This window comes from Bombyx mori, chromosome 11 (genome assembly GCF_030269925.1).
Source record: "Bombyx mori chromosome 11, ASM3026992v2".
NCBI lineage: Eukaryota > Metazoa > Arthropoda > Insecta > Lepidoptera > Bombycidae > Bombyx > Bombyx mori.
Window position 1 is genome coordinate 7,249,137 of NC_085117.1, and position 17,548 is coordinate 7,266,684.

Genomic DNA, 17,548 nt, shown 5'->3' on the forward strand with positions numbered 1-17,548 from the left:
GCGGACTCACAAGAGGTCCTACCACCAGTAATTTCACATTAATGAATGAGCTCCCGTAACAATTCAACACCGAATCGATGTAGCCGCCGTTCGCATTTTCACCCGCCATCTTTTTTATGTGCCAATAAAAGCATTGACTCCAATATTATAGAAATACAATATTCCTCGTGCAAACAGACGAAATGGCTGAATAAAAAAATCTCGTTTAAATAAGTAATGAACGTTGTTACAAAATTGTATTAAGTTATATAATCAAAATAACGTAACGCTCATTTGAATAATTATTCGATCAAAAACATCGCGCTGACAGTGATATGTACTACTGTTGTTATACATTTTTTTTACTTTGAAGACAAATGAACGTTGGGCCCACCAGACAGGGTTCAGTCAACGATGCTCACGGACAGTACGTAACGCCAGTCCAGATCCTGGAGAAAGCTTATACGCCAATCCAGATGGTACGAGCCAAAAATGGAATTTGGAAACGGAGTGCAGATGAGTATATTGATTCCAAGTAGTATGGATGAACTCTGTTCCGAGGGGCAAATGGCGCTATGACGTAAATTGAAAACGACTGAATCATTTCAATTCCTCAGAACACTCCCTATAATAAAGGCACAGAAAAAACAATTAAGTGCCTTTCTTCTCCATTACCTGTTTCCAAGCTTTAGGGCTGTCAATACAAACGTTCGGAAGAGAAACTCAGTGGGCTGCGTCTATGGGTTGCTTTATATAACAATGCCACATTTTTAATGAAAGTGAACTGTATTTAAGTTAAGTTAGACATTTGTCAGTTCGGCTACTGCGGCCACCTCTAGCTACGGCTCCTAGATTATCTCAACACATCCGGAAGATTAGAATCCTCTCCTACCTACCTTCTCCCAAGTTCTTTCTAGCATCTGGTCTCCCATGCGCGCCAATGCGTATCACTCACGATTACTTACCTAGGTCAGGGTCAGATAAATAGAAACTAGTTTTTTGAATATTTATTTTCAATTAAAATATTTTATATATTAACGCCTGTTTGGTTTCTTTGAAAGTGAAATTATTAATGAGCTATAACGGTCACCGGCCGACATACACCTTGAGCCGAAAAGCCTCAAAGACTATAATTAACCAACTTCAAAAAAAGGAGGAATTTATCAAATCACTTTTCTGGGTGAGCTAATTTGATGATTGTTCCTTTTTTTATTATAAGCTGATACTTCTCTTGTTCCAATTAAATTTTATCAAAATCTGATCAGTTTTTATGTTATCCTTAATAATGGGTATTTGATTGACTACGACTACATTGATGATATTCTCATTTTATTATATTGAAGACGTATTTTTTTGTATTAATTATTGTAGTATATGTGTATACATTATTGTATTGTATTTTTCGTAATAAATATTATTTTCAATTATTTCATGGTTCAGTTTGATAAACGTGCTCTTTTCGAATGGTTACCGGAACATATAAACATCACCAATTGCAGAGGTCGAAATCCATTGTTACAAATACCTAAGGTGATGGTTTCAAGCCGTAACGCACCACCAGAAAATGCGTAAATAGTTTTCTGATAATACGTATAAGATAACGCTACTGCCAAGTCAGGTTAGAGCCCCGTGAGCTCATCTACTAATTCTGCGAATCTAGTATAGGTACTAGGTTACTAGAATAGGTGGGGGAAAAAAAGCTACTGCCAATTTTATGGTTAATAGCTATATCGTCTTTTACGACACCAATTGGATGAGCAGGCCTAACCCATGAATCAGCTCGCTGAGTTTCTTGCCGGATCTTCTCAGCGGGTCGCGATTCCGATCCGGTAGTAGATTCATTCGCGAAGCAGCTGCTCTTGAGCTGTTAGGTCTCCTTCGGAAACGCTCGGGTAGCTGTTAGCAAATCCCACCCCTCCTGGCTGAGCCTTTGCTCGCCCACCTGTCCTGGTGAAACTGGAAAGGCCTCCGGGCCACCAGTAATCCTTCAACCATAATAAAAAAAAAAAAAAAAAAGGATGACCAGGAGAGTCTAAGCCGACACGACGCGGTCAGAAAACATGTCGTTCGTTGTCTATACTACAACTTTTCGTTCCCTCTCATCATTAAATTAGACTATTATCGTTTTTTTTTTTTACATCAACACGTGACGCACTAAACACCAGTTACACAGACAGCAACGAATCACGTTCCTTTACACGCATCAGTTCGGTTGAAAAAATCGTGAACGCACAAGTCATGTTTTAGTTAAAATCAGTTTTATGGGTGTTCTTTTTTTTTATAATTGGTTATCGTTGGGTCGGAATGAGTGATGGCTTACAGAGAGCCGTCAATATTAACGTGGTCTGGTACCCAATAAAATTGATTGAGTGCCTCATGGAGAGTTGCGTCCGGATAACGTTTTTTATAGCTGATGTTAAGTGAGTACCAGAGCCCATGGACATCAACAACGTAAATGCCGCCACCCGCCTTGAGAGATGAGTTTGCTTGCCCAACCCATTAAACCAAATCACATTACCGCGTTACGGTAGAAATAAACAGGGTGGTGGTCAAACGCGTGCAGACTTCCAAGTTGCTCCTGCCACCAGGTTTCTTCAATTGGACCTTGATATAAAGAAGATAAAAACTAGTTGTGTCGAGAAATGTCCAGGTATTTTGACATCGGGTAGACTTGTGTTGTTGAGGAAGGAGGGGCGCCCGGTGGATACAGCCGCCGGGTATCGTCCTATCGTGCTGCTGGACGAGGCGGGAAAACTGCTGAAACGTATTCTGGCTGCCCGCATCGTTCGGCACCTGGTCGGGGTGGGGCCTGACCTGTCGGCGGAGCAGTACGGCTTCCGGGAGGGCCGTTCGACCGTGGATGCAATTCTTCGCGTGCGGTCCCTCTCGGACGAGGCCGTTTCTCGGGGTGGGGTGGCGCTGGCGGTGTCTCTTGACATCGCCAACGCATTTAACACTCTGCCCTGGACCGTGATAGGGGGGGCACTGGAGAGGCATGGAGTGCCCCTCTACCTCCGCCGGCTGGTTGGGTCCTATTTGGGGGCCAGGTCGGTCGTATGTACCGGGTACGGTGGGACCCTTCATCGTTTTCCGGTCGTGCGTGGTGTTCCGCAGGGGTCGGTTCTCGGCCCCCTCTTGTGGAATATCGGGTACGACTGGGTGCTGAGGGGCGCCCTCCTCCCGGGCCTCCGCGTTATTTGTTACGCGGACGACACGTTGGTCGTGGCCCGGGGGGATGATTTTAGGGAGTCTGCCCGTCTCGCCACAGCGGGAGTGGCCCTCGTCGTCGGAAGGATAAGGAGGCTGGGTCTCGACGTGGCGCTCAATAAATCCGAGGCTCTGTGGTTTCACGGGCCACGGAGGGCGCCACCCGTTGACACCCACATCGTGGTTGGAGGCGTCCGGATAGGGGTCGGGGTGCAGTTGAAGTACCTCGGCCTCGTGTTGGACAGCCGGTGGGCCTTTCGTGCTCACTTTGCGGAGCTGGTCCCCCGATTGATGGGGACGGCCGGTTCTTTGAGCCGGCTGCTCCCGAATATTGGGGGACCGGATCAGGTTGTGCGCCGTCTCTACGCGGGGGTGGTGCGATCGATGGCCCTGTACGGTGCACCTGTGTGGGCTGAGCCGCGCAACCGGGCCACTATGGCTCGGTTCCTGCGCCGGCCGCAGCGCACCGTTGCCATCAGGGTCATCCGCGGATATCGCACCGTCTCCTTCGAGGCGGCGTGTGTTTTGGCGGGGACGCCGCCATGGGAGCTGGAGGCGGAGTCGCTCGCTGCCGACTATCGGTGGCGCAGCGAGCTTCGTGCTCGGGGCGTGGCGCGTGTCCCCGAGAGTGAGCTGCGGGCGCGGAAGGCCCATTCTCGGCGGTCCGTGCTCGAGTCGTGGTCGAGGCGATTGGCCAACCCCACGTGGGGGCTACGGACCGTCGAGGCGGTTTACCCGGTCTTTGATGACTGGGTGAATCGTGGCGAGGGACGTCTCACCTTTCGTCTGGTGCAGGTGCTGACCGGGCACGGATGCTTCGGGAAGTACCTGCGCCGGATAGGGGCTGAGCCGACGACGAGGTGTCACCATTGTGGACACGACCTGGACACGGCGGAGCATACGCTCGCTGTCTGCCCCGCTTGGGAGGTGCAGCGCCGTGTCCTGGTCGCAAAGATAGGACCTGACTTGTCGCTGCCTGGCGTCGTGGCGTCGATGCTTGGCAGCGATGAGTCATGGAAGGCTATGCTCGACTTCTGCGAGTGCACCATCTCGCAGAAGGAGGCGGCGGGGCGAGTGAGGGAAAGCTCTCCTCACTACGCAGAAACCCGCCGCCGCCGAGCAGGGGGTCGGGACCGGGGTCGTATCCGTGACCTGGCCCCCTAAGAGCTAGGGGTCCCACCCGTTTTGTGCGGGGAGGGACCCAGACGAGGGGTGGCGTGCTCTGCACGCTCACCCACAATAGGAAGCCGGGTGATGGTAGACCGCGTTCCCCCGACCGCTCTGGGGGAAGGTGTAACGCGGCGCCATCAAAGCGGGCTCTCGGCCCGCTGAACGAGGGAACCGGTGGTCGTTTCGCTGGCGGCCACCGGTCCGGCGTCCGTGGGACGGTGGGATGGATGTAATGTGCTCTGCGTCAACCCTGTCCCGCCGTTTCAATAGCCCCGACTGGGCTCCGGCCCGGTCCGAGGTAGGGCGCCGGTTGTGAGCGGCAGGAGTTTTTAGTGAGGTTCAACTCCCACATACCCCACCTGCCGCGCGGGTGGGGATCCGGCGATTTTCTCCTGTGGAAAAAAAAAAAAAAAAAAAAAAAAAAAAAAAGGTATTTTGACATAGCTATATCACGGATCACCAACTGGTTTAAACCAGTTTTAGGACCGAAATCACAACATCATTTTTTTTCTTTACCTATGCGCTGGTTGCTAAGGGGCTATTCCAGCTACAACCAGAGAGAATTTGCAAATACTATAGTCCTAGCAAGAGCAGAGCTTCGCAGAATCTACCACCGGATCGGAATCGCGACTCACTGCGAAGATCCGGCGAGAAATTCAGTAGGCTGCGTCTATGGGTTAGGTCGCTTGTCGAACTCTTCGTTGCCATCGACGTGTTCGACGAGGACGGTAACCGGTGCACAAACGTCAAAGTCACCTATGGATAACAGCAGCAACGGCTTTCGCATCGCCAAGACCTCAATTTGTAAACGCATTAATTGTTTTGATGAGCATTTTATAATAATAAACCTATCACGTTTGACTTTAATTGTGATGCCCCATTTCATATCATCATTCCTCAAAATGAGAACAACACTTGAGACAGTGTGTCAAGAGCTCTTGACTAAGACATCAGCTCCGACGCATGTACTTCCGTGCATGACTGACAAATTTTTATATAATATATACATATCATTAGCGTTAGAAGTGTATGATCTATTCGTCGTAGCGTTAGAATTATTCGTCGGGTTTGCTTGTCACATTTTTCTCTTACCTCCTATGTTTAACTCGATGTTTTCCTATTGTACGTCTTTCAATAGAAACCCTACAAATAACACGTTCACCTAATGTAAAATAAAGTCGTGTGAATATATCAGATATTAGCATGCCGTCTCTCTCGCTCTTTGTATATTGAAAATATATGATAATTATGTAATTTGATTAGCTATTTCTGAAAAAAAAAATCTGTCAGTAATGTTTAAATTAAATCTTACTTTACACTCACCTGTGTTTTATTAACCAAGAAGTTACATAGAAATATTCATAATTACATATCGACGCTTGAAAGGTAAACGTGACTAAGCGACAATAACTGCTTTGTACATAAATGATAGGCAATAACCATATTCGATGCGCAAAAAAAAAAAATTTCTAGGTCTATTAAAATCATTTCAATCCTACAGCTACTAGCTAGATTCTACTACAGCTAGATTCGTTAAAATATATTTTTTTCTTCAGGTATTTCAACTTTAAATTAGTCTATTGTAAAGTTCACGCATTGTCGCTTAGTCACTTTTGCCTTTCAAGCGTCGATATATATATGCAAATCTAATTTTACACTAACGAGCACAAGAAGGCGCTAAAATAAATATAAAATATAAAACAACATAACATTCGATGTTTAAATTTACAACCCAATTCTAGTCTGGTGCTGAAAGAAAGAAGTGCGACTTCAAAAATTAACAAAAAAAAACCTCAAATGGAAATAACAAGTTAACACGTTGACTGCCGTGTAGGTCACCGGTTCCCTACGTGGCGAAATGAAAGAAGTAATTAAGGTAATTAAGTAAGTAAGTTTTTTGTTACTAAGGCGTCGGAATATTTAATAGAGTCTGAGAAAGACGAATCTGATACTGAGAATGAATCTATTTCTAAGCGACCTAAAAGACTAAAACATTATTTAACAAACAAAAGAAGGTGAAGTTAGGTAATCCAGGCACTTAGTAACAAAAATTTACATGATTACTTCAGTGCGCTACGCAGGGCACCGGTGACCTTTTTTTATGATTGAATGTTTACTGGTGACCCGGAGGCCTTTCCAGTTTCACCAAGACAGGTGGGCGAGCAAAGGCTCAGTCAGGAGGGGTGGAATTAGCTAACAGCCGCCCGAGCACCTCCGAAAGAGATCTAACAACTCGACCGCAGCTGCTTCGCGGAAGAATCTATGGCAGTCAACGTGTTAAATAACCAAAATTATTGAAATGCAGTATAACCAATCTAACGGTACACAAGCCAGTTACCGCGCATGTGTTTCGGAACACCAAACTCAAGCGACCTACTTAATCAATCAAAGCAATTATTACTGCACTCATAAAAAAAAAACTTAAAATAGACGTAATATTAAAAACTCAAGGTTTCACATACTAAGTGGCACCGAGCCTTTGCATACCGTTTGAATAGATTCCATTCAAAAACAAAACAAACAACGAAGAACAAATACGAACAACAGCAAACAAATTCAAACAACAGCAAACAACAGCTAACGTCAACAAACAATGAAAACAATCTGAAACGGCGGCCACGGAAACGTTTGTTTGGAGTCAAATATATATATAGATATTTCTTTTTCCGTATTTTAAATTAAACTTGCATTACGTAATATGTACTTTATTTACATATAAGTTTTATTGTTCCTCGTCTTAAAATATTTTAATTGTGTTAGTCTCACCGATACTAGAGAAGTTATTTTCTCGTAGTCAAATAAGTGCTAAATTCTCTTTAATCACGAAAACGAAGTTACATAAGATAGATAGATTATATTTAAACTTATGAAATTATATTTAATCTAGACTAATTTACGCTGATTTTTCAATGTTCAAATTTGTATTTTTGTTATCAACACGCTAAAATGGAGTGGTAGATTTGTTTATAACTTTTTATCGCAGTACATGACATAATCAATACTGGGTATAACCGCTCTAACAAGATACGACAGTATCTCCGCTGGTGGGAAAATGCACGTTTAATTCGTTATTACTACTTGAAGGTTTTTTTTCCTACCTATTCTAGTATCCTTGAGTGGTTACTACACTACATTCACAGAACGACTAGGTGAGCTCACGGGGCTCAAACCTGACGACGCTGCTAACACTAGCCCTAGCAAGACCAGTGCTTCGTAGAATCTACCACCGGATCGGAAACGCGACCCACCGAAAAGATCCGGCGAGAAACTCAGTGGGCTTTATCTGGTTTACTCGCAGAGCACTTCGTCGCAAGCGACGGGTTCGACGAGTACAGTGACCGGTGCTTGTGGTACCTAAAAGCACTGTTAATGTATCGGGAGGTTCCGAAATGACGTGTTTTGGACGACGGTGTTAAGGCGCGGATGAAGCCGTAGAACATGTCTACTATTACAAATGTGAAAGTAAGTTTGTTTGTTTATTACGCTTTCACGTCTTAACCAATCAAATTATCATCATTATTATCATATCATTAAGTTTTGCAAACGCGTATGCGAGAATGTATAAAAGGACATACGGCTAATTTTGATATTGAATAATCCTCCTCTCAAGGGACAGGAAAATAATGTTTAGACATTACCGTATGTAACTCGATGCTTTGATTGATAAATAAATTCCAACTTTACGACTGAAATACAAGAAAACCAAAAGAGAGACTTGTGATAAAAGTTAGTTTAAAAAACATACATACATACTAGCGGACCCGACAGACGTTGTTCTTATCCTACATCCGAACATCTCACACTTTTTTTATGAAAAAAAAAAATTATATAAAAAATATTTTTAGTGGGCCAAAATGTGAATCTAAACCATTTTTCAAATTCACTGGAACATCCACAAAAAAATCATTAAAATCGGTCCTGTCGGTTAGGAGGAGTTCAGTGACATAGACACGTACAGTACAATTATCTATATAAAGATATACATATATTCGTGACATTGGGAGTGTCAAAGCATTAATTACTAGCGGCCCGCTCCGGCTCCGCTCGGGTCTTTAACAATAATCTCAACGATATCTGACGCTGTTTTATTTTATTAAATAAATAACTATAATAGTTAGACATATGCTGTCGCGACACTTTTGTAGATAATAATATGTTCTACAAAGTCCTAGTACATTATTTTATTCTATCATCAATAGTTATCGCAGGGCACGCGATGTAAAGAATATTTTAGGTATTTTTTTTACACCTCGGGTTACATTATTCAGTTTTAGTAAGGATCCCAAATTTTTTTCAAAAAAGATTGTCATTCGGGAATAGTGTAGCTTCCAAACAGTGAAAGAATTTTTCAAATCGGTTCAGTAGTTTCGGAGCCTATTTAATAAAAACAAACAAACAAATCTTTCCTCTTTATACTATTAGTATAGAAGTCGGCAAGCGTCACGTCAGCGTTTCATCGCGAAATCTAAAAACGGAATTCACCTAACCGGAAATCGATTTAAACGTTATGCAAACGTGCGCTTTGGAGCAAATTTCATGATTTATGACTAAATATATTTAACCTTATTCGAGAACTAGTTGACGCGGAAGTTTACGAAAATCGTTTTAATATTGTTTACTACTGTGCGATCGTACGAAAATTGTGCACCAAGGTCGAGTTAAAATCTAAGTATATAAGGTTAAACGGCGATTAAAACGAAACGGCACTGCGACTACACAATCTAGTCATAAATATACTGTTACAACAAAAATCAATAACGTTACATTTAAATTTATAGCCTGTCATTCTCGTATGAATTATTCATTTTCGCGCCAATTATTGTTACTTATTTGTACGACTTTAAAATCGGCTCATTAACTAAAATCGCGTGATACATTTTATTACACACTGTACGTACATAAGATGATGTACGTACAGTGTGTAATAAAGAGATGCACCGATCACTTAAAAATAAATACAGTTAGTCAAATCAAAACAAACTCTTAGTCGGATAGGTAAAGGGTGAATTTTATTTATTTATTGATAATACTTTTCTGTTTATTATTAAAACCGTTGCCATGACAACGCGTTATTCTCAATATACCAACAGACTAGTCACGACCCGTCCTGATTGGTTACGTGAATCGTGGCTCGTAGACAAAACGATATTAGTTCTGCCCGCCTTAAGACAAGGTCAAGGTTCTAGTTGCGTACGAATAAAGGGTTTCCTACCCGTTTATTAAAATTTGTCTGCCTATTCTGCCGTGAAGCGATTCAGTTGAAAGGGTGGGACAGCCGTTGTAACTATACTGAGGCCTTAGAACTTATATCTCAGGGTAGGTGGCGGCATTTACGTTGTAGATGTCTATGGGCTCTAGTAACCACTTAACAATAGGTGGGCTCGTCCACCAAACAATAAAAAAAAATCACAACTAAAACTATTATGAAACAGTAACGATTTATAATTAATAAAACACTTAACGTAGGTATAAGACGATATTGAAAGATAATTTAAGCCCATCGAACGTTTGATAAAAAAACAAAACACGCCGAAAAAGAAACACTGCTAATAGTACCGAATGCTACCAATTTGCAGATAAAACGCTACCCGACCACATAATATAAGATATTCGATTTAAAAAAGGGTATCGATAATTTTAACAATTTCAAACGATTAAGAATAACACTTGTAACGGTCTTATAAAACTCCGATATAACGCATTAAGATTGACCTACTTTTGCAGATTATTCTTGAATTTATTATTTTTACTTTTCAATAACCGTTTGTTTTGTCTGTAAGTAAAATATATAAAACGAATTAATTCAGCCAATACCTACGGTTATGATTTTTTAGAAACCCACCATTACAACGATCGCATGGAACTTTCTCTTTTAAAACAGCCGACGTAATATTCAACTGTACCATTAGCAAAGTACTAATTCGCGTTACGCACAGATTATTATGGATATTTAAAAAAAAAAACATTAACAGCCGCTTGAAGTTTTAAGTTAGAAGGACGTATGTTTTTAGAACGACTAAAACAAAAGGTATTTTATTTCGTTCGTCAGTAAATCCTTAATTATTTGACGTGCCGCGTTGAAGATAACCCAAATGGGCAGAAATTTACTTTTTATATACTGTATTGATATGAAGCGTTTTTTTAATGAGTCAAATTTAGGAGGACAAATCGAAGGCAGGAACTCTGAATTATGTTTCCATTAACATTGACATTAACCAAACAAACGTTATCGTGGCTTGTGACCTACGTCCAATGAACGGTATACGAGCTGTGTCCGCCTTCGCTACCACGCTGGGAGCCCCGAGGCAGACAATGGCGATCGCGTCGAAGAAACTGGAATGCGGGGCCATGACCACGACCGGGGCCTCCCGGGAGCTGCCCGCCTGGTGCTGGCGACCCAAGATCCTGACGCGGTGGAAGCCGGCGGCTACCACCACCAGTCGCATGAGGGAGAGGATCGAGAAACGAAGCTTGCTGTTGAGAAAATGTATGTTAGTAATAATAATTTAATATATAAATATATGTAATTTTTATGGGATAGTCTAAAGCGCACTCGTCTAGAATTATTAGTAGGCATTCAATGTCTCCATGAAAAAAGTCAGTTTGTGTACTTCTTTTTCTTCTCTTTGTCTCCGCCTTATCCCACTAGCTGGGGTAGGTACTTTTTAATTAGAAAAAAATGATAATAACCAAGTCTAAAATTAATGATAAGCTACGTATTTAATGTATATTATGTTGCCTAACAAAATTACGGGTTACGAAGCAAATACAATTTGCGGTTACCCGATCTGCAACCATGGGCCAGTCCTGCTGTTACCTATGCCTTGCGACTGTGAAGCTAATTACGGCCAAAGTAAGCGCTGTGGCTAAGCAACGCCACGCCTTACTGTGCGATCGTGTTACGACACAGACGCAACCAGTTGACAGATATTTCTACTTCTTCACTTGCGATCAACCCAATAGCCTCCAAAAAGTCGATTAATGTTTAATAAATAGTTGTAAAACGGCTAAATTCATTGTCGCCGATAATTGAATAAAACTATAAATTAAAGTCACTCCACATCTAATAAAAAGGTAAGCATTTGGTTAAACGTCATATCTAATGACAGACAATTTACCAAAATTAAGGAGGGTAGAACTAAGAAGCAACATCTTGTGTAGGGGACAAAATGAAAAAATTTCCATTTGTAAACAGCTAGTTATTGTTGGAAGAATAACTGAAATAGCGCTTATGTAGGAAGTGGATATGATATTATATTATCTATATATATAAAAATGAATTGCTGTTCGTTAGTCTCGCTAAAACTCGAGAACGGCTGGACGATTTGGCTAATTTTGGTCTTGAATTATTTGTGGAAGTCCAGAGAAGGTTTAAAAGGTAAATAAATATGAAAATGCTTGGAATTAAATAAAAATAACAATTTTGTTTTCTCTTTGATGTGTCCCCGTGGGACGGATTCCTTTTGTTTTTAAGTTTAGTTTATACAAAAGGGTATTTTATTTATCTATTGAGGCACTACGAAACCTACCGGGTCAGCTAGTTATGAATAAAGCAGTTTTATACAAAGTAAGTGTGCTGGATTGAAGTGAAGTGTGGTAATCAATGGCGTTGTTTATAAAATCTTTCCAGTTGCTACTATGGCGCCATTTTAATTGACTCTCTTTCAGCGGACACTTTCACACTGAGATGATGCTTCTTACTTCTACCCCCCATAAAAAAAATTAAAATGTACATTTTTTTTATTTGCAACCAATGCTGGTGGAATTTTGACTGGACCGTCAAGAGTTATACGGTTTAAGCATTTGTATTCCCCCAATCGAAGAAACAACTATAGATATATATTGCAATAGCACAGATAGATTAAAAGGTCGAGGTACCAATGGCCGTGAATATACAATCACAAAAATCTAACCACCATTTTTAGTTTCCTCAACTTGTAACCACGACTATAATTGATCGCTAAACGTTTACCAGCCAAACCGGTTATAGCGGATATAAATTCAGTATATGAACCAGACGGGACATTCGTGAATTAACAGAAAAACCTCTCCTAGGTTTTGTTTATATCTTCTGTAACATTGTACCAAAATAACAAAAGTAATTCTCACTTTAGATACAAATTTTAAATTTTAGGCTGTGTGTTTGTGATACGATAGTTTTATCCTGTGTTACATAAAACAATTTTTTTGGTATTATTTGTTTGTAGTCTAAATTTTTTACAGTCGAAGGTCGGCATAAGCTGATAGCAACTAGCGACAAAGCAACGACTGAACAGTCTCAAACGCGACTGTGATTATAATAATCAACAAGCAAACATCTCATTTATTTCCACCGTCACATATAAAAAATCAAATTTTAAAGAGAAAGTAATAATTTGCTAAACTCAAAGTCAAGTACATAACGATTGGTCGGTCAGATGCTGGTGTGCGCGTCACTCCGCAGGTGCCGGCGGAAGATCAGCGCCGCAGTACCTACTGATTGTTTCGTTACTGTTAGGTATTGCTGAGCCGATAAACGTTTCCAAGCCTCGTTATTTTTCTTATTCTTGTTTTTTATTTTTTTTACATAATTTATGTTTGGAATAAATGTTTATTATTCTTATTAATTACTTTAAAAAGAAGCCCATTAATGTTATAACTAGAACTACATGTACTTTAGCAATTTCTAGTCCGCAATCATTATTCAGTACTAACCGGTGTGACGCAGTAATTATAACGTGTTCAAATGTAACACGTCACATGAGTTACGGTGCTACACAATTAATGAATGGCGATTGGAATAGGTAGTGCTAATGTCTCTTCTTTTTCTCCGCCTTATCCCACTAGGTGGGGTCGGCACAGCTAATTTCTTTTCCATTCTCTTCTATCAGCCGTCACCTCAACCCTAACTCCTCTCTCTCATATCGTCATTCCGCCATCCATGTCGTCTTCGGTCGACCTCTTCCCCCTCTACCTTGCACTACCATTTCCATACATAGTGCTAAATTTACTTTAAAATATAAATACATGATTTAGAGTATATTATAGGATATTTCCATTATGTAGTAGTAAGTAGAATGTCCACAGCTGAAGAGATCGCAGATCTTACCTTTGTACCGCCATGGGGCACCGTGAAAATAGTGAGTGAAAAAACGAAAACGTTTTTGTCGAGAGTAATTAATGCATATCTTAAAATACTTCGCGCCTAAAATATGCAAATTTATTGTACTCCATATTATTTGTTAAATAATTATTAATGCGATCACACTTCCCAAAAATTTACTTTTAAAACAGAAAAATATACGCTCCAAGTTTTGCCACCCTTGAAAATTTTACCACCACGGGCATCTAGCCTGTATCTCCTAGCCCCTAAGAGCTCTAGTCTAAATACAAAATTAGTTGATGTTACATGTAGATACAACCATTCCTCCTCCTCCTCGAGTCGTGTTCCTCATGTCTGAGGGTCGTGACCACCATCACCCATGAGCTTCAATCTTAGGATCTTTTTCCACTTTCCCCTGTCCACGGCGTCATGCAGCGCGCTGTACACTGTACTGTCCAAAGCGGTGCGGATCTGATCGGACCAACGAGTATGGCTTCGACCTCTAGATCTGTTGCCTTCAACTTTCCCTGTGATCATAAGTTTTTCCAGGTTATCGCCGTCTTTCCTCGCAATGTGACCAAAATATTCGAGGATCCGCTTCAGACATACAGTAGACAGTCTGATTTTGATGCCCAGTTGCTTCAATATCGACACGTTAGTCCGGAAGGCTGTCCACGGAATTCTTAGCATGCGTCTCCAACACCACATTTCGAAAGCATCGATGCGCATTCGGTCTGCTGCTTTCAACGTCCATGTCTCAGCTCCATACAAGAAGATAGAGAAAACAAGAGTCCGCACCAGTCTGGTTTTAGTTTTCAGGCCTATCCCTCTATTCTTCCAGATCTTCTGTAGCTGAGACATCGCACTTTTAGCCAATCCGATACGTCGGCGCACGTCAGTTTCACATGAGCCTTTGTTGCTGATGCAGGACTCGAGATACACGAATTCGTCTACAACCTCTAATCAACATACAAGATACAACCATTAGACAGTTATATTAACATTCTCAGTCTGTCTCCTCGCTACTAAACCTCTCTACTACCAGTATAACATAAAAAAATGATTTAGAAACTAAAATTGTGTTAACGATATAAATCGCGTAATGAAAGAGCCCAACGATTGTATCTTTTTTTTTCTCTCTCGCTGCCGCCTACCGTAAAGAACTATCCTTATTTGAAGAAAGCAATTTAGAAAGTACATACCCATTAACATCATATACTTGCATGACTTGTTCGTAAGATTCTCATCTACTTAAATGTATTACGCAATTATAGTTTGGCTCAAAGCGCTAATAATTTGCGTATTACTAATTACACTTTGTATGAGAAAACAATAGAGTACGTTTTATTGTAATACATATAGATGTACTCTGTACAATGGACGGACTTATTTGCAAAGGCGATAGATATGTCTTGATTAGTCATGTTTTAAAAAGAGATGTTTTGATATTTGTCAGATCTTGATTTGTTTACTACATAACAAAGAAGAACACAATGCAAACACATCAAGAATAGTATTTTTTTTATCCATCGCCATTATTTTTTGTTTACATTAAAGAGAAGTCTCACTGTTTACATATTCTTACTAATTTATCAAAACTGAACCTACCAACTTGGGTGTGGTACCATTGCGTTATGAGAATTTTTTATATTTTTCAAGATTGAAAAAAGTTCTTGGTAACAATCAACAATTCACACACGTATTGTACGTTACATAACCGATACCATACGTAAACGATATATATTTATTTATTTACTACACTTCATATAAAATTTACATTGACGGATTTAATTATTAATGCCTAAGGCATTCTCTACCAGTCAACCAAAGGTAGTGCAGAGTAAATAGTGGTAGGTGCAACGAAATTTATATAAGCGACGCTTCCAGACATTATATATACGTTCACCTGGACGTATCGGTGTAAAATCGAGCTATGCCCAACCTATAACTCGATACTCAGAATTAGATATAATTACTTCAGATATTTACTTTTCACGAATATACATACCTTGATACCGCTACGCCACGAACGCGCAACGTATTTATTTCACAAACACAAACATCCAAAGTAACCGTTCCAAGCACTATCATCGGCTTAATAATTACAATTTGTAATCGATACCGAGATGTATTAGATCGAATAATTGAAAGTGCAACATTTATTGTTGAATAATGAAAACCGAGTGAGTCAGCGTATTCGCGCGCATCCATTTTTTTTTTTAAATTATAAAAGCGTCCTCATTTTTTATTCGTTGGCAGCACTGACCTTTCTTTAGCTATTTTAATCGTAATTATTGAACCCGTTACTCGGTTTCGCGTTTTAAAAAAATCTATTTGTACTCTTCGAATTACAGATGTCAAATTATGTCAATGATTTTCAATATGAAAGCTTCACCTGCATTTTTATATCGTCTACAAAAGAGCGCGCATTTAAAATATTGTTGTGTTTTATATTAATTTTCTTCTACCACTGCTTTACTAGTATAAATTTCGATGACTTTGAAGATTGTGGCTATAGCCCGTGTAATATCGAACGAGTATACCTATAAATCTGTGGTGGACAAAACACAATAAATTTGACAGATATTTGAATCTCGCTTACGACATTTTCAAGATAAGCTTACTTTTTTTTATTGCTTAGATGAGTGGACGAGCTCGCAGTCCACCTGGTGTTAAGTGGTTACTGGAGCCCATAGACATCTCGTAAATGCGCCACCCACCTTGAGGTATAAGTTCTAAGATCTCAGTATAGTTACAACGGCTGCCCTACCCTTCAAACCGAAACGCATTACTGCTTCACAGCAGAAAATGGGCAGGGTGGTGGTACCTACCCGCGCAGACTCACAAGAGGTCCTACCACCAGGAAAAAAAGTTATACTTAAATAAAAGTTCCGAAAATCAACATTCGGACCGTCGGTCTACCGAGCAATGTCACCCGGTCGTTGGAAGATCTTCCCTTAGTCGTAAAACCTCTCAAGTCTGTCAACAAGGAGTAACAAAGCATACCGAACACATATACACGATAAACTCAAAAATCCGTGTCAATAAATCATAATAAAGAAGCGGTACATAGGTGTTTCAATTTAATGCGCCTATATGCGGTTCACCGGTACTGTTTTTTGTGCACATCACAATAATCTTTATTTATTTCTCATAATAAGCTTCCTTTCATCAAAATTGACCTCATGACCTCAATATTTTGAAAACTTAGGCACATTGTCTCGCAATTACGGACACATTCATCATACGGAAAAAAGAGTGAACCTACATATTATGTTTAATTTAATTAACAGTACATTGGAAGAAAACTACAAAAATGTGCAACAATTAGCGTCGGTACCAAACATAAAAAATATTTACAGTGGGAGATATGTACCTACTAAGAGTACCTATGAGCTAATGGCAAAAACAAAACAAAAAACAAACACTTGTTTATTAAGCATTAGAAACCCTAATAATAAAACCGGTATTAACCGCTAACAAAATCGATCTCAATCATAAACAACTGCACAAATGAATAGAATAACCTTCATTTAATTTCAATCAAGGTCGGAACGGTTGCAGAACGATTGATGTATTTTAGAATTTCATTTGAAATCTCATCCCGTTGATAATTACTTTTCATGCACTAATGAGCTTAACTTTTACGTATCTTTATTTTACGATCAAGTCAATCGAACACTACTGTATGAAACTTCAAGATTAAGATACCAACAATAAAAGTTAGTAAAGTTTTTTTTAAGATAGAAAAAGATCAAGACTACATCACTCATACCATTTAAAAAAACTGAAACCATATATTTTAGCAGGCGCAAGATTTTTCTTGCGAAGTATCGGAGGTTTAGGCGAAATGCTATATATATTTTATTTATTTATTGGGAACACTATAATATATCTTCCTAAATACTAGAGAAGATGTATGTAGTTTTTATTATAACCTTTATTGTATTATCTGGCAAGTAAACTACAAGGTTACGGAATTTACTTGATAGAATCGCAATAGACCCTGGTATGGAAAAGTAACTAGTGATGTTATGTATCAGCAATAATGATACTAAATAAATTATGAAGAATTGCGATTATTCAACGTTGCTACCATGGATAATTGCC

At 40.1% G+C, this 17,548-nt stretch overlaps 1 protein-coding gene across 4 annotated transcripts in view; it reads right to left on the minus strand.

The window, feature by feature from the left end:
• Positions 1-17,548, minus strand: part of LOC101742486 (lysophosphatidylcholine acyltransferase) — a 47,101-nt gene that overhangs the window by 23,463 nt on the left and 6,090 nt on the right. For 2 of the 4 annotated variants that reach the window (XR_009974237.1, XM_004924096.5), the window contains exon 3: positions 10,604-10,830. The exons of the other annotated variants lie outside the window; for them this stretch is intronic. Coding sequence is in view for 1 of the 2 variants with exons in the window: in XM_004924096.5 (XP_004924153.1) it covers positions 10,604-10,830 (227 nt within the window). In the remaining variant the exon portion in view is untranslated. The remainder of the gene's footprint in view (positions 1-10,603; positions 10,831-17,548) is intronic. 4 annotated transcript variants of the gene reach the window in all.